This window comes from Gavia stellata, chromosome 28 (genome assembly GCF_030936135.1).
Source record: "Gavia stellata isolate bGavSte3 chromosome 28, bGavSte3.hap2, whole genome shotgun sequence".
Lineage (NCBI taxonomy): Eukaryota > Metazoa > Chordata > Aves > Gaviiformes > Gaviidae > Gavia > Gavia stellata.
The window spans coordinates 4,052,092-4,079,989 of record NC_082621.1 but is presented as its reverse complement, the minus strand read 5'-3'; the positions used below and the strand labels follow the sequence as shown (position 1 = coordinate 4,079,989).

General features: G+C 45.2%; 1 protein-coding gene across 3 annotated transcripts in view; it reads left to right on the top strand.

Moving 5' to 3' along the window:
• The window catches only part of TANC2 (tetratricopeptide repeat, ankyrin repeat and coiled-coil containing 2), a 213,662-nt gene that overhangs the window by 87,288 nt on the left and 98,476 nt on the right, over window positions 1-27,898 (top strand). For 2 of the 3 annotated variants that reach the window (XM_059830270.1, XM_059830271.1), the window contains exons 5-6: window positions 18,051-18,199; window positions 24,792-24,978. In XM_059830270.1, the coding sequence (XP_059686253.1) occupies window positions 18,051-18,199; window positions 24,792-24,978 (336 nt within the window). Of the gene's footprint in view, window positions 1-124; window positions 236-18,050; window positions 18,200-24,791; window positions 24,979-27,898 lie in introns of all 3 variants that reach the window. The other variant, XM_059830269.1, reaches the window with a different exon arrangement.

Here is a 27,898-nt window from a genome sequence, read left to right as displayed (position 1 = left end):
AAAAAAAAGAAGGGGGTAACCTGATATGAGTCTGACAGTGTCGTTTAGTTAAGTGCTTCCATCTGTTGCTTGCTATTTCCCTTACTCATGACCTCTCTTTCTCTCTCCCCCTCCTTCTCCTTAGCCCCTTTGAGGAAAGCAAAGTTTGTTGAGAGCCCTCGAATCCCAGAGTCTGAGCTTGGCTCACCAACACTTTCTTCAGCACAGAAACTGGACGTTGATGCATACTGCCCTGGTAAGCTGCATGCAAAGGCTCTGCGTTAAAAGAGGGAGAACAGGCAATTCCAGCCCCGAAGGATTTTTAAATGTAGTACGGCTCCTTTTTATAGAGGGGTTGATTGGACCTTCCCCTGCCAAGTTTTATTGACTTGGCAACTGAATAAATAGGAGTTTCTAATTGACCCCCATTTACGTGTGTTACTTGCAGTTCGCTTGCGTTCCAGGCTGGCCTCGTGGCCGCTCTCCCCTCAGAATAATTTAGAAGATCTAGAGAATGTCTTTGGAGAAGATAAAAATGATCCAGTAAACATACTACTTTAAATGTAAATTTTTAATGCTGGTCTTCAGAGAGGCTGGAATAAAACCACATTTCAGAAATATCATTAAATCAACTCATGCAAAACTACAGGATCTTGTTCACCTGCATCCAAGAATATTGCTTTTTTGATTTATTTCTTTTTAAGAAATAGCTTCTTATGGATGTATCCTGTAGTAATTGTTCTTAAAAGTATACATCTTGCTAGAGGCCTCTGGTTGAAACGTAAATAGAAGTGGGTCCTGTCCCTCCCTGGCTTAACCCCGTACGCGTCTGACGGTTCGGGCAGGCAGTTGCATAAGTACCTCCAAGCCCAGACAGACCCCATGCAGATGTGTGAATGCTGTTAAATCTTTATATAGCTGCATCTCGCCGCCAACTCGGTATCATTTCCCAGATTCTTCCTAACTTGGAAGTGGCAACCTGGGGAGGGCTGGAGGCTGCGGAGGTGCTGCCCTCGGAGGAGGCTGGGACCGGCGCCGGCTTAAGGCAGCAGCAAGTGTTCCAGTGGATTTTTTGCTGAATTCTGCAGTTGCCTCCCCTGGCTTGCCCTAGGTTATGAACCAAAGGGACCCATGTTGCGCATAGGCCTCGGATGGTCGAGTGTTTTGAAATGGCATGGAAATATGTGACATCTTCCTCTTAAATCTGTAGCTACAGTAGAAAAGGTCATATGAAGAAATGATTCTCTAAAATCAGGGTATCGTTTCTTTTGGTGGATGGTGAGCTTATAGAGTATTCCCAGTTGGAGGAATTAATTGAATGTTGTCCAAATGTTGAATGTGGGCTCGCTTTCTTACTGTATTGTGTTTGAAAGAGGAGTTGTCTCAGAGCAAAGGACAGTCCCTGTACTTGGAAATACCTCCTTTGAGGCCACAGTCGCTGTGAAAAGTGCTCCTTCTTTTCCAGTCATCATGAATTACAGTTAAAATTCTGCTGTTGCAGCCCTTTCTTCTTCTAACGAAATAGCTTCTACTGTCATGTTTATAATTGTTAATAATTATAAACTTATTATGATTGCATCCACAGAGAATTATAATTGAATTGTAAATTTGGCTTTAAAAGCATAAATTCCACATTCCCATGTCTTGCGTTACGCCTTGCCGGTGTGCTTGCACGTGTGTCTCTCCCCCCTGCCCCAGCTTCTCTTGCCAGGGTGTTCTGGAGGGCAGGACTCCTGCCAAGCCCAGCAGCAGGCTCCGACAGTGGCATCTGCGATTTTTTTTTTTTTTTTTTTTTGCCTTTTGATCTCCTTCTCTTGCTGATAGCATAGTGAACTGAAAGGAAAAGTGGAGTTTCCTACTGCCTTGAAGTATCATTAAAGAAACATGAAGCATCATTAAGGAAGGAAAAAAAGTGAGAGCAAGAAAGAGAGTTGTCATAGTCCGTGCTAGTGAACAGCACTAACTCGGAGTAGAGGGAGAAACTTCAGATCAGGGGTTTCAGATTGCTAAAATGTGCCTGCCAAGGGAGCTGCTGGGAGCCCCTCTCTCCGTTGCGTCCATGCACGCTTGGCGCCCAGGACCTCGTCTGGCTGGGGAGCCTGCGCTTGCCAGGGACTGCAGCTTCCGAAGGGCCCAGCCAGGTGAAGAGGGAGCAGGGGAATCCGTTGGGGAAGGGTTTCCGAAGCCGTTTGTAGAAGGACGTCTGTGGCACGCACAATTTTCTTCTTGCAACGCTGCGGTTCCACCCTTCTTCCCCCCGCTCAGAGCTGCAGCGGGGCGCTGGCGAGCAGTCACCCCATGGATGTTCACTCATCTTCTCCGGTAGAAACGGATTATGGTTTACCTGTCTGGATTCATGGTTCCCGCTGTGAAAACAGCGGTAACACAAGTGCTGGAGGTATTGCTGGGCTAGAGAGCCGGATTAAAGGGGCTCAGGAGGTGAGACCTGGGAAGGAGGTAGGTGGCTGGGGAAGGATCCTTGTGTAGAGAAGAGAAAGAACAAAGATCTGGACGACTCATAAGGACCAAAGCACTTTGAGCCTGGGCGTAGCATCCAGCTCCGGATGGGAAGGTGGAGGAAGAGGGGCCGAGTCCCACTCTGGATTGCAACAAAGCCTGCAGGCACTGCCTGTAATCAGTTTCCCGAGGAAATACAGCTCCTTTCTTCAGTGTTAGGCTTCTTTTAACCCTCTTCTAAAACATGCGCATCCTGTGAAGGATGTTAGCACACAGCGTTAAATCCTAAGTGTCTCCGGGAATGATGATACGAGTTGAAAGAAGAGAAGAAATCAGGCTGAAGATATGCTAGAGCCTAGCAATTGAGTGGAGGTGGAGTGGTTTGTGAAGTGATCCCTGACAAGTAATGTAATTAATTATACACTTAAAGGCAGTTTAAAAGACTAAATAGCAATGAGGAGAGAACATTATCTACTCTGCCTATAGAAATGATTATTTCAATTTGAGATGCCTAGAGATGAAATTTTGCTCAATGCTAAAATGTTTATTTTAAGGCTTCAGGCAAATTTCAGCACATTCCAGGGAGGTGGTTTCCTGAGCAACCACCGTGCCACCGCGTGGCCTCGTGCTGCTGCGGGGGATCATTGCTTGTGACATCTTGCAGTGTGACTCAGTGTACGAGGTGATGCGCTCTAGACGTTTTAACTTTGAGGAAGGGAAAAGAAGGATCAGGTGGCTGGACTCTTTTGAGGGAAGTTCTAATAGGAAGGGCATAGTAAAGCCTTAAGCTTGATGTAATTTTTTTTTTTTTTTGAACAATATTCTTTGTTTTGCCAAAGAAGCCCATTAAATTCTGTAAGATGAATTTAATCGATTTAAGTGAAAGCAGAAATTGGCCCACATTTTATAGTTATTGCATTTAAGGTGATAATGGAAAAAGCTGTTTCATGGCTTTGAGAAACTCATTCCTATCAGAATTATATTTCTGTGGAAGTTTTTGTGATAGCAGCGGTCATTTAGAATTCAATCGAACCCTTTTTGACTTGGAAGATCTATGGCGGAGGAGGAGTTGTTCCTTTTTTCTTGCCTTAGTGGTGACTTTATAAGGAGGGTCTGGAAGGAATTTGATCCGTCCTCCCTCCCTGTCTCTGCTCTGATCCTGCAGAGGCGTTTGCGTGTTCCTTCTTGACAGACTTTCTGAGACAGCGGGACAGCTCGGGGATGCCACCCTCGTGGCCATCGTCACTCTTCAAGGGGGATAACATGGAAGAACAGGAGTTGACCTTCAAACCTCTGTTGTTCAAGTGTTAACCCTTTTCTGTAACGGTCTGGCAATTCACAATTTAATCTGTAAGACTTTTTTTCCCCCCAAATTTATCACAGCTCATTCCTCCTCCTTAGTGGCAGTGCTTGTGTGATGAATGGTGTCCTGGCTTCTTGGTTCTGCTTAGTCGTGTATCACGAGGGCATCTTTCTTTGAACTGCTTTTTGTTTTTAGCATGGTAGCTAAAACCTGTTTTGACTTGTAAGTGCTCAGGAAACCTACTGGAAACAGTCTGAGATGGATGGTGCTTTCAGGTAATTGCCTTTTGTCTTAGATCAATGTTTGCAGTTGCATTTTGCGTGATTTATTACCTTGTCATTGTGTTTCAAAGGCTAAGTGTGTTATGACATTATCTTTTAATTTGATTAAATTCTTCTTCAGAAATTTTGGGACACAGATCTTAAATGTCTGGTCAGGGGATGTTTGCTTGTTCCGCATTAGGCTGGCAGGCATCTGTTTCCATCCCTAATTGAGTTAGGTACCACAGCGGTGCCGCCACCACAGGCAGCAAAGGGTGATTTACCATTGCAGCGTCGTTTATGTTCATCTCATGGCTCCTTTTTCTCTTTCTTTGGTTAAAGAATCCTTGACGTAGACATCTGCTTGCTGCTGCTGCTGCTTCTTCCTTTTCATCACGTAAAATGTGTATTTTTCATTTTACACAAACCACACGTTTCTCTTAAACGCAACAAAACATTTCTCAGGTGTTAGAAAAAGGCCTTTAACAGGGAACGCGTGAAACAGTGTTGTACTCTGGTTTTTCATGGTGAAAATATAGGCAATGAGCCAAAAAAAACCCCAAGACCCCAAACAAAATCAGCCATCAGGATCCTTGTCCAACCTCTGTCATATTGGACAGTGATGAATTGGGAGGACGGCAAGGCAGTAATGAAACCGTCCATGGCCTGACAAATGGTTTTACTGTTGAATCTTGTTGTTGTCCCAGCATTATCAAGCCCACTGACCTGAAGGGAATGGGAAATCGTTGTGATCAGCCCTAATTGCAGAAGAGAGTCGTGGTCATTCGGTACGTTGGTTGCTATGGAAGCGATTGACTTTTCTCCTGCTTCTCTTGGGAGGTCAGTGCTGGTTCCTTCTGCCGCACTGAGAGATGGAAGCAGCTTCATAATAAATTCCTGGATTAACCATCTGAAACTTAACCCCCCAAAATAAAACAAAACAAAACAAAAAAACAACTCCCCCCTGCTCCGGTCTGAAATTCTGCTTCTGAGAGAGGAATAATGAAGGCGTTTTTAGACTTTCAGATGTGTCTCTCTTTGGGATCAGCCGTAGACCACTTGCCATTAGGTCTAGTTGGGTTTGCTGCCAACTGAAAGTTGCAGCTTGGAGCATGGTGGCTGGGTTTACAATTTGGGCTTTATTGAACCTTCTTGTCCAAAGGGGGATGCTCAAGAGAAGAAGTGAAAATAATACGGATTCCATATACTATTGCTGTATGGTTTATCTGTTAAATAATTTCAGGTAACATGGTATTCTTGAAGCTTCCTGGTGCGCTCTACTAACAATCAACTTCCCTTTACAACCTGGGTTTTGGTTTCATCTGTCTGAATAAAAGGGAAAATAAAAAATAAATAGGGAAGAAGCGGGGAAAAAGGCTTTAAGTGATGCAAATTCTGTTAAGGCGAAGAACTGTCCAACTTTAAGGTGTTGTGGCTACTGCCAAAACACATAACCTCGGTGGCCCCTGAAGTGTGTTTCACATCAGATACTTTAGCAGCAGAATTTCCTGCAGCTTAGCACCTTTGGCTGCCTGTCCAGATGGATCCCGGGGAGTCTAACGAGTTGTTCTGCCTCATCAAACAGGAGTGCTTGCTTTCAGTTGGCTTATTGGGAAACAGTAGCTTTTTTGTGCTAATACTTTGGCTTGAATATTGAATATTGAATATTTATAGCTTTCTGTCTTGCCAGTAAGTAAATAAGTACACAAGCAAATCAACCCTGTTGATTTTGCAACGGTGATGTGCCTACAAGGATCAGTGTGAAGCCTCCTTTTCTTCCACTTCGGAGCAGATGTGACTAGGTGCTTGATGATGAGACTTTCTCGTATGGATGGAGCATCAGAGACCTTCCCTCTACTGAGTACTTATCTTTTTCATTGCTGATGGACAACGTCGGACAAGGCCAGACTTCCGCTTGAATGAGTGACTCCTGGCAGAGGAGTTTTCTCTTCTAGTACATCGTTTTTTAAAACAAGGGCTCCCAAAATATTGCCGCTTGGGCAGTATGGCTGCAAAAGCATGATGGTCTTTGAAGCAAGGTACTCTGAGTTAAGCGGATTAGTCAGGAATCAGTTGTGTTGGGAAGCTGATGTGTGGGGCTTGTCTTCAGTACCAGCGTGGGTCACTGTTTTGCTCCAGGATTGTATTCTGATGACCATCCGTGCCGCTTAGCTGTCTTTAGGTGTAGAACATCGTGCTTTGGCTGCAAGCAGAATTGAGGATTAGGTAAGTTCAGGGACTGTTCCAGTAGGTGATGTACGTGGAACGATTGCAGGTCTTGGACCCTCAGCCCAACCAGACCTCCAACACTGTCCCGATAGTCCTTGCATGCTCAAATGCTCTCTTATCACCTCGTCGGCAAACGGCTCCATCTTCAACTCCTTGGTTGGCCTAATGTATCCATCTGTAAAACAAAAGTACCAACTGGGGATGGGACAAAGACATGGCTAATAATGAAACATAAGTCACCGTATCTTTCACCAGAGTCACTGGACCTTCTAATGACAGATAACTTAGAATTTCAGCCTGAAGCAACTTCAGTTTTGGCTTAGATAACAGGACATTGATTTATCTCTAACCTAACATATTTTGCAAAGGTACAAAATATCCTGTCTCAGACCAAGAAATCATTCATATTGAAACATTGGAGTGGATTTTTTTTTTTTTTTTTTGCCCTGTAGGTAGCAGGTAACAAATCTGTCTCCATGCTTGCCTTCTGCTTAATTTCTTTTGGACTATTTATTATGCTTGGTCTTCAAAGGTGTCTGCTGCCAGTATCATCCTACTGAAATCTTCAGCCGTTTCTCCACCTTCAGGATCTCGATTTATTGCTGACAGAATTGGTAAAATGTGCCTTTTGAAATCCCAGCAGTGCTGCTCACTTGTTGCTAAAGACTCTGGTGTTTCTCAGTGTCTTCATGAAGTGTCGCAGGAGCACTGGTCTGCACTTGCATTTTATAATTATAAATTCTAGCCAAAACTAAATCATTGTCCCCAGATTTTCCTTTTTTTGGGAGAAAAGACCCTTCAATACTTCCAATTTGGGGAAGGTACTACCTGTCAAATTAGACTTGAGAAATGATTTCAACTTTTGGTCATCTTGTGGTAATTCTGTTTCCACTCAGCATCTGCCAGGCTGAATTAGCTGTGCATCGGCACGTCTTCTGTGTGAGCTGCAAGGGCAGCGTCGGAGGGTCCCAGGGCGACGGCAGCCCTGACCTGGCTGTGACCATGCTGTCCTAGTTGTCTTCGGGCTCTTGCTTGCAGTGCTGTTGACGTCTTTACATAAACCCAATCTTTCGTCTTAGCTCCTGGAGCTATTGATTTCTTTAGGAGTTCTTTAGGCTGAGTTTATTTTGAAGTTAGCCTTCGCCTTAGGTTTATGCCTGTCATAAGTGGAAATACTGGGATGCTAAGTGAGGCAAAAAGGAAGGAAATAATGGTCACTGGAGTTCTTCATCACAGTTGTGCCGACTAGTCTTCCCTTTTTCCTTTTGGCTCAGATATTTATTCCCAAATACTGTACAGTCTAGAGGAAGTGGTCAATAAATCTACTTTTTTTTTCCTTTTTTTTTCCTCTCTATGATGTTTTGAGATACTATTATTTTATTTCAACTCTTTATGGAGGCAAAAAGCTCAATATTCATTTTACCAGCTCTAACAATAGAAGGAGGGGTGATTGCATTTGTAGAAAACTGCTCAATCCTTTTATAAGCTTGGTTCCCATGCGGACATGAGGCCAAAGGATGGTTTGTTTGGGGTTTTTTTTGTCCTCTGCAAGAAGTACTTGAACTTCAGCAATGCTATGGAGAGCTTCTCATGAGTGAAAATATGCGGTGCTCTGAAAGCCACACCATTACTTCTGCTCTCTTACCAGTTGCCTTGACTTCCTAACCCTCCTCAGGGCTGCAGAACAAGTACTCCTTTATTCTTATCCAGCGTGAATATTGTTCCCTTTGCTGTAATTTGTTTTGATCATCGTATTCCCCCCATCCTGTCTGTCCCTTTCTCTTGGGCAGCACAGCTGCGTTTGTACACTGAAGAAAGGAGATCAATTTGCTCATAACCTCCTGCACCACAGTAGATCGTCTACTTTATTAAGCAGAATTTTTGACATTTTATGTCACTAGTTATTTGACTCCTAATCGCTTGAAAAATAATTACTTTGATTCCAAACATGAAAATTTTGGCCAGCTGCCAGTTTGAAAGTACAGCCTTGCTGGGAAGCATTGATTATACCACCATATCTTCAAATTCCTTCAGTGGTCTGTAACTTCTTGCAGGGTCCAAAATTGTTGTGTTTGGCCTGAGCCTTCCTCTCAGACTCCTCTGCTTGCTGTCTTCTGGTTTCTCTGAGTCAAGCTGGTGAGGGGTCTGGAGCACAAGTCTGATGAGGAGCGGCTGAGGGAGCTGGGGTTGTTCAGTCTGGAGAAGAGGAGGCTGAGGGGAGACCTCATCGCTCTCTACAACTGCCTGAAAGGGGGTTGTGGTGAGGTGGGTGTTGGTCTCTTCTCCGAAGTGACAAGTGATGGAATGAGAGGGAATAGCCTCAAGTTGTGCCAGGGGAGGTTCAGGCTGGATATCAGGAAAAATGTCTTTCCTGAGAGAGTGGTGAAGCACTGGCAGAGGCTGCCCAGGGAGGTGGTGGAGTCACCATCCCTGGAGGTGTTCAAGGAACGTGTGGACGTGGCACTGTGGGACATGGTTTAGTGGGCATGGTGGGGTTGGGCTGATGGTTGGACTTGATCTTACAGGTCTTTTCCAACCTTAAGGATTCTATGAAGTCCCCACTGGCTCTTCTGTATTTTCCCGTGGGGGGTCCCTGTCCCTCCGGGGAAGCATTGTCCCACCACACATGTTGGCATCTGGAGCAGGTTTCTCCTGCTGCTCTCCGCTCCTGACTGCCCGCAGAGCCTGCCTGGAGAGGTGTGTCAGGCACCGTGGCGTTCCTGGGCTCCCTGCTGTATTCCCATCTCTTCTCGGCATCTGTTTTGCTTGCCCGGCAAGAGGCGATGTGATGACGTGTGCGGTGACCGGCATGGCTGTCGCCTGTGCCTTCCCCCCTTTGGTATCTTCAGCGTTCTTTTTCCCAAATTATATGGGTGAAATTGCAGATTGTACACTGCGTAACTTAAACGCATCATGAGGACAGTGTGGTTGGTGTTATTTTTGAGTGGCATAAGACTTTCATTAGTACAGTTTACACAGTTTACACTTTAGAGAAACAACAAGTTGTAAATGGATTTCATCCAGATGGACGGTAGAGTCTTCCCTCTCTAATCCTTGAAAGGATGTGAGTTAGCAACAGCTCTAGACATCGGTTCAGTTTGAAAGTAGCATCGAAAAGCATGGAAAATACTTAGTTACATTTGTGGTTGCTCCTAGAATCGCCTAGGACAATTTTACAGAAGTCCGTGCGAAAACCACACCCGGTCCTTTCGCTTCTGATGGTATGAACATACCATGTCTCAGCTTTGCGGGATTTTTTGTATATATGAATTAATTTATGACATAGAAGTAAGAATCCTCCAGTAATGCTTTACGCTTGATATTCTAGTAAGTGGTAACAGTAGATTATTACATCTGTGTAGTATTTTTTATATCCAACCAGTACTTCTGAAATCGTATTTAGGTATATAATGGCAGTAGGTTTCAGGGATTGTTGTCAGTGTTGTAAATGCAAAGGTCGTAATTCAGTCCGATTTGCTTTTAATAAAATTTATTCTGGGAACGTGCTAATACATCAGATCTAGTAAAGAGAAGGCCTTTATACTGTTGTTGTCTCTTCTTGCTCTGTTACAAACCCACGAGCTCCCATTTAACAGCGGTTAAAGGCTACAATAAAGTGTCGTCATTTGCCTTACTGAAGTTATGTCTCCTTGCTAGCTGGTTGTGCTTTGACCTGGCAAAGCTATCCTGGGAGAAGAAAAGGTATTTGTAAAAATCCCCTTCTGCATGTTTTTCTCCTCAAGAAGCTGAAACGCTGAAATTGTGGCTGGTTGCTGCCTCGGGCGTACGAGAAAAGGATTCTCAGCAGCCTCGGCCAGTGTTGTAGCTGCTGAGGATGGGCGTTAGTACGGTCTTTGCAGATGAAAACTTAAACTGATTTTACACAGCGATGGAAATAGTGCACGCACACATAGAGAGAGAGAAGTACGTATTTCTGAAGGTTTCCTGCAACTTGGTTTTTGCCGCTGGTAGTGGAGCAGGGCTGGCTTGGCCGCGAGCGAGCCGGGGAGCAGGCTGCCGGCGGGGGGGCTGGGTCGGACACCCCCTCTGCGGAGGGCTGCGCGCTTGGCAAAATTCCCACTCACCCCAAAAAGGTCCGGAGGAGAGAATTTTTCCGAGCTTCCGTTGAAGCCGTGTCGCCGTCCGGTCGGCTGTGTTTGCACCGCGAGCTTAGTTGTACTCCAAGGCGAAAGTAGAACTCGGTGCTGAAGTTGCCCAAGAGCGGAGCTCAGACAGTTACGGCTCTGCGTTTTCTTCCGTAACAGTCGTGGTGCGGAACGTGTCTTCACGAGCTTTCTGTCAGCTTTATGATGTGAGAAATGGGAAGAGGAGGGAATGTGAGAGGTTTTGAAAAACAATTGCTGAAATTCAGCGAACGGTTTAGGTGGATGCAGCGCGACGCGCCTAATACGGCAAAATAAATGTGCGAAAGACTGTTGAAATATTTTGCTCAGATTTTGGCAAACCAATAATATTTGAAGGGAGTATTGGGGGTTTTTTTGATTGTGAATCACATTAAAAAAACCCTCTGCACGAATAAGAGTGTCAGATGCCATCCTCAAACCTGTCTGGAATAGAAGGTCAGTTCAGAGAGCTAAAAAATAAATACCAAACAACTTTATTGAAGAGTCAGGGCCTTTGATCAGTCAGTGTTTGATGAGAGGTGGTATGTTTAGAGCCGGGAGACCAGACCCATGTTTATGATCAGGACGTTTTAGAGATAAATGCCAAACCTGTGAAGGAAGAAATCATTGCATCTCTGCTTTCCATCCGTGGGGACTCGCTGCCTCCGTCGTGTTGTCCTTGGTATGTGAAAGAGCTCAGGAACCTTTTCAGGGATCTAAGTGTAATCCCGCTTTTAGGACATGTTCTGCATACCCGGGCTTATATTTATGATAATTGTGGCCTTTTTCTTTTTTTATGTATCTGTTCGGTGATCAGTGCACTGAATGTCCTCTCGTTTCCCCCATTCCCTTTTCTTTGGTACTTAAAGAGGAGCTGAAATCCAGGAAAGTCCATCCCCAAACGTGCATGCAGAGGGGTTTTTTTAAATCTAGAACATGAAATGCATTGAATTAGATTTTGTGATAGGCGGTTGCTGTAATTTCAATGCTATCTCTGGTTCAGTATGGTTTCTGATTAAAAAGAACTCTCTTTCTGACCATCCACGTGAAGGAATAGTGAAGGACAGCAGCAGCCAAGGCAGCGGGAAGGACTGCTTAGGAAGCAGTGTCTGTGTGCGCCACAACGGAGAGTTTCCCTTCCTTGAATTTCTTCTTAGAGGAAATGTCTGTGAACTCCTGCAAGAGACTGACTTAGTGGGACTGACGATGGGAACGTCTGTGGTTTCCCGTGGGAAGGACGGGGTGGAGCCGCGGGAGCCCTGCCGCAAGCAGAGCCGGAGCAGCACACAGGGCACAGGTTGAGCCGGAGCCGCAGTTCCAACACCTCCGTAGTTCAGCGTTGGATTTGGGCTAGCTAGCGGCCTTTGGTGTCCATGTCCAAGGAGAACATATTTACTTTGCCACTTGTCCGTGGGGTGATTGAAGTTGGTGGGACCGTTTTCCATTGCGCTCACGGAGCGGCTAAGTGTCTGAAGAGCAGCAGTGCAAAACCAGACATTCAAAGCAGCGTGCATGGGGTAGCCTTCATCCCGGAGGGGTTAAATTTAAAAAAAAATCTCTTCTTGATGTAAACAAGACTACTGAAAAAATCTTCCATTAATTCTGCGATTAGGGGGATATGCAGAAATGGTCAAGGGCGTTTTCCAAATATAGCTCCAGTGTATCCAGAATAATTTAAAGCAGATGTACAGCATAACGGGACAGATTCAGGTCGCGTGGAGAGAGGGAAGTCATTAGATAAAACTCTACAGTTACGTAATTGAAGATCAAAATCCTAACTGGTATCATTTCTATCTGGCGTTCCACAGGTGCTCGCTCTTTGCATATAACTGTTCTATTTCTTTTCTTTGCTAATATAAGAATTTTTTCTTTTTAAGACAAATCAGTTTCATACTCAGGCAAATTCTGTGATGGGTGCCACTAAGTGAGCTGTTACCCAGTTCTTCTTGTTAGACACTCACCGAAATAGATTTCAGATGTAATTTAAATTATATTCCGAGTCTGGTTTTGGAAGTAAAAATATAACCGTTAAACCAAAAATATTCTCTGGAGTAAAGAGGCATTGTTAGTGTCTCCCAGGGGCGCTACCCTACATCATTTATCTGGAAGATTAGACAGTGGTAGCTCTGAAACAAGTCACAGAATTACAAAATAAATCATAAAGAAATTTCATTTCCTTGTAAGCAATTGCAGATGAAAAATGTGGCAGATTTCATGATAGGAAGTGGAAGGATGGAACAGAAACGGTATTTTAAAATGATAACGTTTAAGAACATTGTACGCTTTGAATGCTTTCTTGAAAAGAGCAAACCTAATAACTGCGCTGATAAAATGATATGTTTGATTTTCAAGGAGATGCTGTGAACATTCCTGAGCACTTATGAACTCTGTCCTACTGCATGTGACTTTAACAGAGGTGTTCGAGTTGACCCCTTCAAAAATACTGGGGGTATATGTAGGTAAGACATCTGAGAGAGCTGCCAGGATCCACAAAATTGCTCCTGGAGGGCCTAAATCGGGTAAATTCCAGGGTGAATTGCAGAGCTCTTCTGACGTATTTAAAGTGGGTTGAATTTTTTGAGGGGAGGAAGGATTGGAGGTACTAAATTGCCTGACAAGCTCAGGTTATAATGTTTCTGATTTGCATTTTTGCAGTTCAGTTAAAAAAAAAAAAATTGTCATTAATTTAAAAGGATGGCAAAAGTAGCTGGGAAGCGTGGAGGTGTGCGCGGCTGAGATCTGCACCTCGGGAAGCTAAATTATTAAAGAAAAAAAGCTGTTTGTGTGTGCCTTAGGTATCTACACTCTTTTTGAAGCTTCTAAATAACTGAGTGTTGGATTTAATTACTTATTATTACTAATTACTTGGGTGGAATATTTGAAAATTGTTCTGGTGCTGCCAGGCGGGTGAGGAGAAGAGCTCTTTGGCAGGTTTGTGGCGGAGAGATGCTCCTCTCCCCTTCGCCCCCCCCAGCCCCGGTGACCTTCCTGCTCGGCTGCCGATCAGCCCCGCGCTGCCCCGCTCCCTCCCCTCCTCCCGGTCGATCGATCGCGCGATCGATCTCCTGCCCCGGCACTCCGCTCCCTGCCTCAGCCAGCTTTCCTGTCCCGCAGACCGCCCTGCCTTCGGCAACGCAAGCTCCCCGTAGCGAAATGACCTCCCGGCTTTCCAGCCCCCTGATCTAATTAACCTTCCGCTTGTCTCCCCGTCCATCCCATCCTCTTGTGGCATCTATTCCAGTATAACTCGATCCAGAAGCAAAATAAATAACTCAGTAAAAAGTCATAGTATGCTCCTCAAGGGCTAGAGATGGAGAAATCACATACTCTCGTTTTCTTGTTTCTTGTTTCTTTTACTTTGTCTTCAGGTTTCAGGGTAATTAAGTCACATTTACGTTGGCTTTTCAAATTTTTTTCCATTGCCATGAAGACCAGACTTCAAATAAGGGCGCGCTGGCGCAGGCACAGAGCGCTGGGTGGCTGGTGCCGGTTTGGGATCTCCTCCCTTCCCTGCGCCTCCGTGCTGGGGAACGGGAGGCTCTTGCCCGGGAACAGGAGACCCTTTCCCGGGAACGGGAGGCTCTTCCCCTGCGGGTTTTTGCTTCTGTTTATTCCGTTTCTGGATGGCTCTGTGCATGCAGTGGTGTTAAGACTGCGGGCTCTGATTTTCTGTTTCCAGCGTTCTTCTGCTCTGATAGATAAAAATCCCCATAGCCTAAACACCTGTAGTATTTTAATCTGAAAGGACAACCTGTTTCACATCTCGGTTGGAGCTTTTATTTCTTTCTGTCGTACAACGCTGCAGTTACCTGTCTCTTCTGACGATCAAGGATTAAAAGAAAGAAGTGTCCTTTGGTATAGCTTTTTGGTGACTCTACCTAAAATTCGATTGCGTGTTTCATGTAGCTTTTTGGATATTCTTCTTCTTCTTTGGCTTTTTGGAAGATATCTTTAATTTATGTATAGCTCACTACAAAAGAATTTGAATGTCTTATTTTCGAGTTCATTTGTTTTTGCGGTGCAAAGTAAGGCTGGTTGCTTACATTTTTCTGACCAAAAAAAAATAAAAATCCCTGTACTGCTTGGACAAATTACCTCTCCTTCCAACCAAGGTGCAACTTCTGAGACTAATCTATCTGGGAGCTGTTCATGGGTTTTTATTTATGTTATTAGAAATAAGCAATTCACTGCGATGTGTTTGTACTCTGCGGGCTCTATCTTGATGAAAGTCCTTGGACTAGTGGCAAACATCTAGTAAATCTCCTTTGGTTTGGACTCTGACTTCAGCACCTGCAAAGCTGACTCCAGGTTGGAGCACTTGCCTTGAAATGAAACGCAACAAAATCCACGCGGGGAAAAGTTTCTCTGCTGAATTCCTTGCTGCAAAGGGAAATCATTTTTAGTCAGACTCAGAAAAGGGATGGGGAAATGCAACAGCGTGTGCAAAGAGGGTGGAAGCAGAAGTAAGGTCAGCTCTGGCTAAAGCTGAGCAGAGGTGAGACGGGTGCGTGCCGTGTGGGGTGTCCCACCGGCGCAGGCGGGTGACCGGCAGCGGCGGGACGGGCTGGGTCACGCCGCGGAGGGGCTGCTGTGCCTTCCACGGCCGCTTCACTGCGGCGGGGCTGAGCGGTAAAAACCTCTCCCTTACAACCAACCAAGACATAAACGGCTCAACCAGGTAACTGGAGGTGTCAGCTGGCATGGCAGTGCGAGTTACGTGCTCTGCCGGGGGAGTCGGAGCAGAGCGGCGGGGCAGGCAGGTATGCTTTACCCCCGCAGCTCGCCAGAACGCTTTCCCTCCTATTGCTTTATGCGTGTATATATAAAAATATATGCTTTCTGCACGGCGCAGCAGCTTCAGACCACGAACGACGCTGGGATCCCAGGTTGGGATCTCTCGGATCCGCTGATTGACTTCAGGTTTGCGTGTGCGTAGCTGAGCAGTCTGTTGCTGTTTATTGATATGCTAGAGGCTGCTGATTTGAGCTGACTGTAGTATGTGTGTTTGAGCTGCTGCAGTTCGTTACAGCACCCGTGTCAGGATACCTAAAAATATCTCCGGCCGGTTCTGTTATCAAGTGTGCGCTCAAATTTCCCCAGTGAGGCTGGGGGAACCGAGAGCACTGAAGGGTGTGTAGAATTTGGCTGCAGCACTCGTGGCGAGGGAGGGAGAAAACCCCAGTTATGTCCTTTCGTTGAACTTAGAAAGAGAGTATTAAGTCTTGCTGTCAACTTTGAAAGGCAAGTTACGGCTTCTTTCCCTAATACCCATTCACAGGCATCTCAGAGCCGTTCTGTCTCTTCTTTGACACTCAATTAAATGACTGCACTTATTTTTAAAGACCTAAAACCAAAAAGAAGGAATAATCCAGTACAATAGTGCTTTGCCCAAGTTCAAAGTTATCTGTACTTTGAAAGCCACATTATAATAAGATAATTGATAGTTCCACACTAAACGTGATGCTCTTGGAGCTCGGCTGCTTCAGTTGCAGCTCTTGGTACCTTGTGCCATGAGCAGCATCTCGCAGGTGAATTAGGGCTGTTATCGAAGCAGACAATTATTATCCTCTATATCATCATCTTCTTACGCAGTGACCTGGGACAAGCTCATCATTTTCTTTATTTTACAGGTGAAAGACACCTTTGTGCCCCTTGGAGATATTTTAGGGGTGGTATAGAAGGGGGGAGGTTTGAGGGCAAGGTTAAGCCCAGGCTCCAAGGAGCAAGTTGTTTGGTTTGGGAGCGGTTCCTAACGCTGAGCCGAAGGAACCCCGCTGTGCCCAGCGCCCGGCAGCCTGCCCCGACGCAGTCTGGGCGCTCTCCCTGAATCCCGCCCTGGGTGGGCAATGCGGAGAGAGACCCAGCTTTTCCTTTCCTCCGAGATGTGTAAGTTAGCACGGTTTGAGTGTTATTAATAATCGTGCATTCTGAAGACAGAATGGGGAATGCCTAATGAACTTCTAATAATTACGAACGGAGCCATATCCTTGATACGGATCTCTAGGATAAATTCTAAAAGTGTACTTATTTAAAGAAAAAAATAACCCTGGAATTAAAAGTCTCTATCACTTTCGTTTTACGTAAATGCATCTGTTCTGGATTTGACTCCCAGAGATAGTAAATGCCCACAGATTGAATGTGGGTGGTCAGCAGTTCAGAAAATTGGGCCATCCATCTAAATTTGTCTCTATCTTAAATCTATCCTATTCACGTCAGCGTTGTTTAAAGCAGTACAATAGGGATTCAATAACTTAGAAGACAGCTTCTATTATCATACTGTATCATCCATTTTCATAACAGTGAAGTCACCATGTAGGGACTGCTCCAGATGCTCATCTCCCAGATTTGACGGTGCTTATGGATGCAGACGCGGTTGCATGTGAGATGCTCCAGGGTTTTTAATTTGCAGTAGTGCAGGTGAGACACCAAAAAATTGCTCTAAGCTTCCATGAGGTGTACACTGTGAGTTTAAATGGGAATTTCTGGAAGCAGCTGGCTTAAATTTTCTGAGATCTCGTACATACCCCAGATTCTGTGATTTGTGGTTTTCGGTTACAGTTATCAAAAAGCAATATTTAAAGTAACATCATCTCACTGTAGCTTCAGGCTGAGTGCTGGAGCACCCCGGAGCCAGGACGGAGCTGGGAAATTGAGATCGGCTCTTTTCCAGATTGTACATTATCAGATGAATAATTAACTGTAGACTAATTGCAAATCCTAATTAGTCTCCTACAGCTGCACTGAACACAGTATTGCTTCAGTGTAATGTGGAAAGAACTTGACCTTCAGGCTTTAATGCTTCTGCTGGTGTGAGCAGGGAAGAACTTGACTTTCAGAACCCAACTTACCTTTGCGATACTATGAGTCAAAAACCTCCACAGATTTTTGTTATAAAATTAAAAAGACATGGAAATGCCAACATGCATGGCCTTCTTGCAGGTGTGCATTGCTAGCTGGAAGCTTGTCTGTGCTGCTCTTCCTACAGATGGGAAAAAATGAGGAAAAATAAACTGTCTTTTTGGGTTTGACCTGTTTTATAGACTTGGTGGGGAACTGGCAGGTGGACTTTGCTTTGTATCATGGCCCATACTGTGATGCACGGGGAGGTTCGGTGTCTGGAGAGCAGTGCTTTCTACGTGACCGTGAGCGTGTCAGAAACCGCAGATGGCAGCAGAAGATGCACACGGGTTTTCTGTCCGGTTCTTTGCCGTTAACCACTTGGTAGCGCAGGTTGGCTGCTCTACAGCTCATGGAGTGCTTTCAAAATGGCACGTGTAGGCTTGGTTTCTCTGCGAGTAACTTGGAGGTGGTTTCTGTGAGAGAGAGGAGAGGGAATGCTCTCCCTTCTCCATTGTTGGTCCAGGAAATCTCGTTCCCCTGCGGCTCTGGTGCTTCTGGTATGGGGAAAGCAAGACGGCTGTGTTTGCTTCCATGGGAGGTGCTGAGAATATAATGAGCAATGAGAGGAGAAATAAGAGCTAATGTTAGAAGAAAGATGTGTTGACAGCTGGAGCTATGCATAACCTAAAATTAAAGGCCAGCATATAACGTTAAACCAGACTTGAATAACACGAACAACCTGAAAACCCGGATACTGATGTTGCAGCATGGAAAGTTAGCGGTGATTTGTTGGTAAAAACACTGAGCAGTGGCCAAGGTAAACAATTCCTGACTGAATCTGTTTTTCTTCCTGCTTAGGTGATACTGAGCAGGAGCTGGGACCCCCTCCATCCGTAGATGAGGCAGCAAATACACTCATGACTCGCCTGGGCTTCCTCCTCGGAGAGAAAGTCACGGAGGTACAGCCAGGGCCCCAGTACAGCATGGAGGTGCAGGATGAGAACCAGGTACGACCCCGCCAACCCTTCCTGCTGGGACAGCAGTGACTGCGCGGGTTATGGTCCCAGCATGTGAGAGAGCGGTTTATTTTCTAATTGTACGGCAGCTGAGTGTCTCATAATGGTGAAATAATTGTTCTGAGGTAAAAGGTTGTATCTCCTCGTTAAACGGTGAATCATTACAGTGCAGCAGTACGTGTTTCGGGGATCAGCTGCTACCGTGTGAAACAGCTTCTGTTGTTTTTCTGTTTCTGCAAACGTTGTGGGAGTGGGTAGCATTTCTAATCAGATTATAGTGACCAAAATAACCCGTACTTCCATGGCATCTTACATGCAGCATTTCAAAAGTATTTTAGCAATGTTACATAAAGGCTCACAGTTTCTCCAGGAGGGAGAGGTAAGTGGTAATAGCCTGATTCTACAGATAGTCACAGTTTTTGCTCATGTTTGCTGAACAAGGTGATTTCATGCTTGAAAACAGATACAGAAAGCAAATTATAAAATCTTTATTGTGTTGGAGTTTGTTACATCCCCTCTGGCTGGCTGAAAACCGAAATAGCAAAAAGCTCAGGGCTGCCATGTAGATTTTGTAGAAACTGCCTGAGTTTCTCCCTCCTTCTGCTCAAGCCTGGACAATATACCTACTCCCAGCGGTGTTGAGAATGAAACTAGAGACAGTTTTTTCCTTTTTTTTTTTTAATTGACAGATGGATAGTCCAGTATGTAGCACAAGAGCATGAAACTCAAAGCCCAGTTCTAATTCTCTCTCCTTTTAACAGAGCCATTGCATGACTCTGCAGAAGTCACTTAGATATCTAACATAGGCATTATTAAGAGGACCTGACTTAAAGTCTTGAATTCCTTAAAAAAAGCGTCAGTGAAAAGTGGCAGCCAGGAAGGTGGTTTCTGTGCATTCAAGCTGAGTGCCCGTCGTGGCCCCGGTGGCACGTGAACCTCTCTCCCATCCTGGGCCACTTGGAAGGAAGCTCAGAGACCGGTTGCTCCACCGAGCCCAGGACTGCCTGGCACAGAGCGGGCAGTGCTCTTGGCGAGCAGGCTGGAGGACAGCGTCCTGGGGTCTTGACTTGAACCAGAAGGTTTTTGATCTTCTGCGTGGGCTAAAGTACGCTTGAGAGCCAAGAAATGTGGTTTGGTGAAGTTTTTGCCTTTAACGTGTTCATTAAGCTTTTAACGCTTTCATTCAATTTTTTATGCAAGTTGTGGTGGATTTGAAATGTACTTTACTATACATTGTGCTAGAAAATGTACTTTTAACAGGCACCTATTTGAACTGAATACTTCAAAGCCAAGCAGAGCTTTCTACTATAAATGGTTCCTTTTGTTGTTGCCTTTTGACAAAAATTAAAATCCCATCTTTTCTCTAAAGCAAAAGAGGTCTTTGGAGAATAAATAAAAGAAAAATCTAAAGAGAAACAGCAGAGAGTTGTCCTCTAAAATAGATTGATATCTTGGGCCGTGTGCTAATTTTTGCATGAAAAAGTTTTACGGGGCCTTTGAATGCCGTTCATGTGCTGGTGAAGATAAAGAGAGGCTGGTTCCTCAATTACCAAGTTAATTTTTTTACTTTCTTTGTGAGCATCTCCTGCTGTCAGCACTTGCCTAGAATCGCAGAATGCTCGAGGTTGGAAATGGCCTCTGGAGGTCATCTCATCCAAGCGCCTGCTGAAAGCAGGGCTAGCTTCAAAGTCGGACCGTGTTGCTCAGGGCTTGTCCAGGCGAGTTTTGAAGATCTCCACGGGTGGAGAATCAACAGGCTCTCTGGGCAGCCTGTCCCGGGCTTGGCGACTCCGATTGTGAAGGGCTTTTTCCTCCTTCCTAATAGAAAATTGCCTTGCTACAGCCGGTGACTGTAGCGTCTTGTCCTTTCCCTTTGCACTTCGGCGAAGAGCATGGTTGGGTCTTCCGCAACCCCAACCCCCGGCAGATAGTGGAGGGCTGCAGCTACCCCTAGGTGCAGTTTAGCTGTCCCTTCTCCAGGCTGAATGAACCCTCTCCGTCAGCCTCTCCTCCTACATCGTAAGCTCCAGCCATCTAACAGTCTCGGTGGCCCTCCTCTGACCTCTGCCATCCACCGCTGGCTGTCTCAGGACAGGAGCCGTGCACAAATCCTGTCCAAGCTAAAGCTGCTTCTGAATTGCAGCAAATCTTCTGAAAACCTCTCCAACTGTCCTTCCCAAATTGAATTGCTTCAGCTACCCTACTTAAAGTAGTGTTGAAAATCATGCAGCGAGACATTTATGGGATTGGCAAGGATTAATTCTTCCATTAATCATTGATTAATTAAAATCTGATTGAGACTTTGACTTCTAGTTTGCACTTGAATTTAAAAATGAGAACAATTTTCTAGGTTTTAATGTGTTAATTTACGTGGCCTGGGCAAAGAAAACGTTCTTTGTATCAGAAGCTGCTGCTTGTTATTCTAACCATGCTTTGCCTTCTCAAGCGAGAAAATAATTATTTGCAATCTCGCCAATGCTTGAGCTAAAGAGAAGATAAGGAACAGAGGTGTTTTCACTAGAACTGCCCCAATCTGTAAATCGACAGACTGCGTTCTCATTCAATTGCCTTATTTTGAATATGTCAAAGGATGTATTCTCTAATCCAGATTGCTATGAAATTGCGTGTTTTATGCGCTGTCTCGTTCTTAATCATGCCTTCCTTAATGAGACATCACAAATGCTGAAGAAGAAATCCTTTTTCTCCTACTTTTTGGGAAACTATTTTTTAACTGCACTGCCTGCCAGAGAAGCACAAAGGACAATGAGACTGTGACAGAACAGTTTAATTTTTCAAAGCTTAGTGAAAATGTGACAGATGAAACAGCAGCAATAATAATACAGAATGTTCTGTCAATGGAAATTTATATTTAAAACTTGCACAGAGGAACATTTTCCTCTATCAATACAAAAATAAAACATGTCAATCAACGCCAAGTGATATACCATGTTATTTAGTAATTTCCAGTTGCAAGTAGCTTCTTCTTAAGAAGCTGCATTGATAAAGCTACAAATAAAAGAACGTATAAGAATATCACTTTTGGCATTTCATGACACAATAGTGTGATCAGCTGGAGGGAAGATGAGTGTAGCCTTCTTGCACTAAATTTTAATTTGCTTTAAAGGGTAATTTTTCTGTGTTTTAAGGTTAGTGGATGTTATTTTGTTAGTACTGAGATAAGTTTCAGCAGGGATTTGTTTAAAATAACAGTTGAAACAAGGACACAGGAAAACCTCAGCATAAAGAATTTATAGTAGTAATAATGCTCCACATTCTGAAAGATCCCACATGTGAGCTGATGAAATTTTTAGATGCTGTAGTCTGAGGTTGGAAGGCGGCTCTGGAGATCGCCTGATCCAACCCGCCCGCTCGAAGCGGGGTCAGCTCAGAGCAGGTTGCTCAGGACCATCTCCGGTTGGGTTTCGAATATCTCCGTGTCTCCTGTGTCCGATGCTCCAGTCCTTCAGTCAGCTCCGTGGTCCTTTGCTGGACTCACTCCAGTATCCCTGTCTGCCTCTTGTACCGGGGAGCCCGGACCTGGGTGCAGCGCTCCAGGTGTGGTCCCGCCAGAGCTGAGCGGAGGAGAAGCATCACCTCCTTCACCCGCCGGCATCGCTCTTCCTCATGCAGCCCAGGATGCCCTTGGCCTTCCTTGTCCCAGCCTCAAAAATTAGATTACCCTAAAGGTGATGCCATTCATTGTACTGTCAGTGAGTTAAAGAAAACGAATAGTGGAAAAAGCTAATTTAATAGCTCAGGTGTACTGATGGAGTCTGATCAGCTGTGGTGAATCAGAAGAGACAGTCCCGCTGTAGTGGGTGGGCTCAGTGAAAACATCTGCTTGATACATAGCAGCAATCCAAACATTGTAGGTTATGTTAATAAGAACAATAAACCCCAGCAATTTTAAGGGGAAAAAATAATGGAGTATTTTCATTGAATACTGACTGACACACAAGTAGTTTTTAATTTGACCACTAGAATTAATGAGTTAGAAATAATTTTGCAAAATTAAAAGCAGATTTACAAAAACCAGTACGGTCTTTAGACATTTGAGAAGATCGCTGTATGAGAAGGTGAAAAAGGTGTGTTGAGGGAGAAGGCGCATGACAAGTGATGTACCAAATGTGTGGTACATCATCCCGGAATATAAAGGCAGCCAGAATTTATAGAGCAGTCAGCTTGCCTGCAATTCCTAGAAGGCTACTGGGGAAAAGAGAGATGTATTTGTAAGTACCTAGAACATAAAAGAATGGAAAATAACAATAACCGCGATCCACTAGTGGCACCGCAAATTGGATGGGGAGAGGAAAGCGTTGGTTTGCCTCTCCTGAGTGCTTCAAAAGACGACGATGTGGCGGCAGCCGTCTCATTCACCGGTGGATATTTTATATGGATACCCGAGGGAGATTATAAATTATCATGGAAATACTCACACGGTTCATCTTCTACTGTGTTGCAATCTCTCTGTTTAATACACAAACACGCCCGTGGAGCTGTCACATTAGCACTCTGTCCCTGGTTTGTCGACGTGCTAACGCACGTTCGGGGTACTCTGTAATTAAGGTAAGATCGATGCCGTCACGCTGGCGTGAAAGCAAAGGCGTGGGGCGGTGGAGGGGGATGCCTGCTCCGGCACTGCCCCGTCCCACCACTGGCAGGGGTGCTCTGTTTCGCCTCCAGCGCCAGGGTGGTCGCCCTCTGAGTAAGAAGTTTTACAAGCCCCGTTGGGATACTTTGGACAAACTGGATTGCTTCCCAGTAGCTACACATGGTACCTGGCCTTATAATTTAAAAACCAGTTAATCTTTCATATGTTCTACTTACAAAAGTCTGTCCTGGGTATTTTTTCAGCTTCAGGTATGAAATAGTGAGGAAGAAAAAAAATCAGATGTCAAACCCGTTCTGCAGTTTGGAAGCATGATGCTCTCTGTGGTCACCTTGGGTTCAAATGACATGGAAAAGGGAATACAAATCTGTACAATTATTAGGGAAGTATTCACACAGAATAAAAGAAATGTCATTTAAGCAAATTCCAAATGGGGAAATAACCTCTGCTCTTCCTTCTGTGGGACCAGGATTGTTTTACAACGATGAAATAAATACTGTCCGCAGAGGCTAGCTACAGCAAAGAGCAGCGGTGCGAGAGAGAGGTGATGGCGTGCCGCAGCGTCCCCCGAGCGAGGGGGAGGTGGGGTGACCTCCTCGCTGCAGAGGCCAAAAGACAAATTTATGGGAGGATCACGTGCTCAAAAGCCCATATTTTTAATGCTTACTTTACACATCCTCGTCTGCTCGAGGGGAGGTGGACCGCCGGCCCGACCCGCCGCGAGGGCGGCTGCTCCTCTGCCGCCCGCACCGTGCCCAGGACGCCTGGGCTGGGGCGCGGGGGTGAGTTTTGTGGAGGCATTGAAGCTGCTCATTTTAAAGTTATTTCCAGATGATCGCTCTGAAGTCCAGTGTGAGGGCGATTAAGTCACTGTGTTGGGTAAACAACAGCGTCTTCCCAGCGCTGCGGTCGGTGAGCCGGCTCCAGCGCCCGCCGTCCTCCGGTGACGGCGCAGCAGTTGTTGTTGCCTGCAGATGCTCTAGGACATCTCTCCGGGGAGGAGAAGCTTTGGCCAGCGAAGCCTGTGTATCCAGTAGCCTGTGGTTAAAACAAGGGCTCTGTCTTGTATCCCAGCTTGTCTCAAATTGAATTCAAGAATAATTTTGTTTTCTTAATAAACTAATCTCCGTGCACAGCATCGGATGCATGAACTCCCCCAAGCTTCCTGCACACAGTATCTTATAGGGTCTTTCCAAAATAACTTTCTAAAACACCGTTTTTTCTGTGCTGCTGCATTTTTTTGTTTGTTTGTTTTGTTCTGCCTTTGGAGAGCAACCTTTTCTCTACTGTTTTTTCTTCTTTAAACTTTTTCTGGTGGGGAAAGCATGTCTGGGCGGGGAAGGGCTGTCTCATATCTAGATAAGGGATTTCCAGCTTCCTCTCCGCAAGGGTGTAAAACCACTCTTGTTTTTCTTGAACGGAGGAAACGTTTACAGAGCAAAATAAAAACTGTAGCCCCACGGAGGTTTGGGAGCAGACGGAAATGGCCCAGAGGTCTTTGTAGGATTTCCTGGATATGATGTGTCGTGCTGTAAGTAAAGGTGAGATCATGCTGTACACTTACCACCCTGGAGATCTCCGCTTAAACAGAGGCACAGAATTTACCTCACTGCGTCATAACTTTTGCTTGTTTGTGCTTTTTTTTTTAAACTTTCAGTTCAATGCTAACAAAATCATCAAAATTCCTAATAAAATATGGAATCAGGCTTTTGGTAAATACCGCTTTATTTGTTTTCTGTGTTTCCTATTGAACGTGGAAGCTGGACTCTCTAAGGAATGAAGTAGCGAACGGGCCCAGCGTCTCTGCGTTTTCCACGGATGTGGGGTGGCAGTGGGCATTTACACTTTGAACAGTAAAGCACTTTTTCAGCTTCATCACACAAAGCAAATCCTCAAGCCTGAGCTATAGAAAGACTTTTTACCCCACAGCAACTGGCTGTGCTGAGTGACGTCTTCCCGGTTGCCCTTTTGCAGAGCTCGGCCGCCACGCAGCGCATCAGCCCCTGCTCCACGCTGACCAGCAGCACTGCCTCGCCGCCCGCCAGCAGCCCCTGCTCCACCCTCCCGCCCGTCAGCACCAGCGTCACCGCCAAGGACTGCACCTACGGCGCCGTCACCAGCCCTACCTCCACGCTGGAGAGCAGAGACAGCGGTATCATAGGTGAGTGCTCTCATCCTCATCCTCCTCCTCGCCCTGCTGCGAAGCCAGGTAGTCATCGACTGTGTTGGTTTGACAAGCTTTATTTTTATCATCTACATCCATTTGCTAATTAATGGGATGGTTTGGCATTATTCAAGCTCATACTGCAGTGTCCAAGGTGAATTGTACCCCTCCATCTTCCATTCATCATAGGTAGAAATACGTAGAGTTGGTGAAAATTGGGATGGATGAGGTTGATAAGTAAATTATTTCACAGAATCACTAAGGTTGGAAAAGATCCGTAAGATTGTCAAGTCCAACCACCAACCCAACCCCACCATGCCCACTAAACCATGTCCCGCAGTGCCACGTCCACACGTTCCTTGAACCCCTCCAGTGATGGTGACTCCACCACCTCCCTGGGCAGCCTCTTCCAGTGCTTCACCACTCTCTCTGTAAAGACATTTTCCTAATATCCAGCCTGAACCTCCCCTGGCACAAGTTTTGGAACTTGTTTAAATGGTGAAAGAGTTCTCTCTTTCTTATTTTTGCATCCCATCTTCACCTTTTTGCTTCTTGCAATCTTTCTTCCCAACACATTTTTGCCTCCTTTAATTCTAGTGAGGTTGTTACTTCTTCTTCCAAGTTTTTCTTCTGTTCTGCATCCTCTCCTTCAGCTGCTGCCCATGCCCGTTTATGATTGTGGAGATGCTAATTTAGAGAGACGCAAGCTTTTTGGCCCGATAAGGAAGATGGGATGGTTGCAGTGCCTGGCAGTGGCTGTTATTTGGGGCTGCCATCCCTGCCTACTACCTCAAGTAATTGGAGGCATCTGTTTTCTCAGCATTTTCCTTCCCTTAGTGCCATTTAGTCCATAGCCGCTGTTCTTTGATGTCAGAGGAAAGAGAATGGATGATGGCATCGCGTTCATAGTTCAAATACTATTGGATTATACTATTACAAATATAAAAGACTTGATTATCTTCTGTGCCCCATGTCTGTTGCTGCCACCTTATCAGTGACTCTGTGCCTCAAAAATGACTGTTTCTCAGCCTTGGGCAGGAGCAGGATTAAATTAACACAAATTTCAGTGAATTTCTCTACCTGCTGTAGCCGGTTTTTCATTCGAGTGATCCGTAGGTTGCAAGTGTAAAGGATCTTGAGAAAATCACATACACAGGTAATATCTGTTCAATAACTGTAACGGCAAAATGGGATAAAAGTAATGTCTGGGTAACATCAGGCAGGATGGTCCTTGCTTAGTTGTTCTTGCCATGTGTTTTATGTTGAGTATTTCTCCAGCTAAGAAGATTGTACTTTGTCAACAGTTTATGTAGTGCTTAAAAAAACCAAACCAAAAACAAAACCAAGGAAGGTTGATAATTTAGGGAGGTTAGTTGTACTAGTGATTAATATTTTGCTTGGCTGATCAGGAAATCTGAGCTTAGTTCAGCTCCTGTATGCCACAGCAACCTTTGTAGCACTTCTGCCTGCATGATCTTTAAATGCAAATACGTAAGCTATTCTGAGCTGCATAACGAAGTAGGTTAATGAATTCTGGGAAAAGTCATTGCAGTATCACACCCCCTTCGTTCTCTGCTCACCGTGTCCCACGATCAGAGCTTCACCCTGTCCGCCGGCAGCCCCGTGCAGCCTGGTTGGGCTGGAGGATCACGGTGAGTAAAAGTGGATGCCTGACTCCAGCTGGGTCTTGCCTCTCAGCAGAGCTGTGAGTTAAGCCTGAGACTTGAACAAAGCCTGAAGTGGAGCCGCAGAATCGGCAAAAATGCGTGTGCTTTGCTCTTATGAGCTGCTCTTACTAAAGAGGTTTGTTGGTGCGTGCTGTGCTATCGTGTTGGGCTCCTCTGGCCCTCGTGGTTGGTTGGCAGCTGCCGACCCGCAGGTGATGAAACTGTAGGTTGCTGCAGGTTGGTTTCGTCTGGAGTGTCTTGTCCACGTGAAAGCCAGAGAAGGTCCGGGTGGCCTTTGCGGTACACCTGTGTGTCAGAGAAGCGTCAGCATGATCCCGGTTCCTGATGTGTTAAAGTGTTGAATTTTTTTGCTCAGACTTTCTACTCTCTCCTTTTTTCAGTAGGTCTATAGTAATTAATTTTTAAGTCTGAAACATTTTTTTATTCGCCCCTCACAAGGAAGATTCCCTCTTAGAGGTTCTTCTGTCGGGAACTTAGATTTTCCCATGGAAACTTTGGAAAATAAAAGAAGGTGGCTTATCCCAAGGCTATGTTAATGTATCCCAGATGGAAAAGTCATGCACAAATATGTTCGTGTGGAGTAGGGGAAGCACTTTTCAAGGCTTTCAAAAAGCAAGGCTTTCCTCTGCTAGTGTTCGCACTCAAAGGGAAACAAGAGCCTCTTTCTCCCCTTGTTTCCTCCCCCCCTTTATTTTGACAATAGCATTTTCAACACCTTCTTATTCTGGCATTTGATAGAAGCTGAACAGCTGTAACAAATTGTGGGGAAAATGGTCTTCTCCAGTCATACTTTCCAGCAGCGAAAAAAATTGGGAGGTTTTCCACTAAGTCTGGTTTTCCGTACCTCCGCTGTCTCCTGCAAGCATAAGGTCAGGTCGAGCAAGGGGAGGCTGTTTTCCCGCAGGAGGTGGATGCGCAGTTTGGTCATCACCCTCCCGTTGGGATGGGAATTGGGTGTGCAACAATTTTGAAAGGTGCTCTCTGCATGACAGCAATTCCACAGAATTATTTTCTCTACGGAACAGAGCAGACAAATTGTCCACGTGTAGGAAGCAAAGCCCACCTCGCGCTTTGCTCTCCCCTTTAGGAACACGTCAGCTCCTTTGTTTCTGGAGGGTCAGGGATCAGGTTTCCCTTTCGGTTGCATTCCTCGATTATTGGATACAGATCTTCTTGTATGCACATCCCTTGCTTATGTTTGTTCTCTGCAAGGGTGACTGTAATGACGT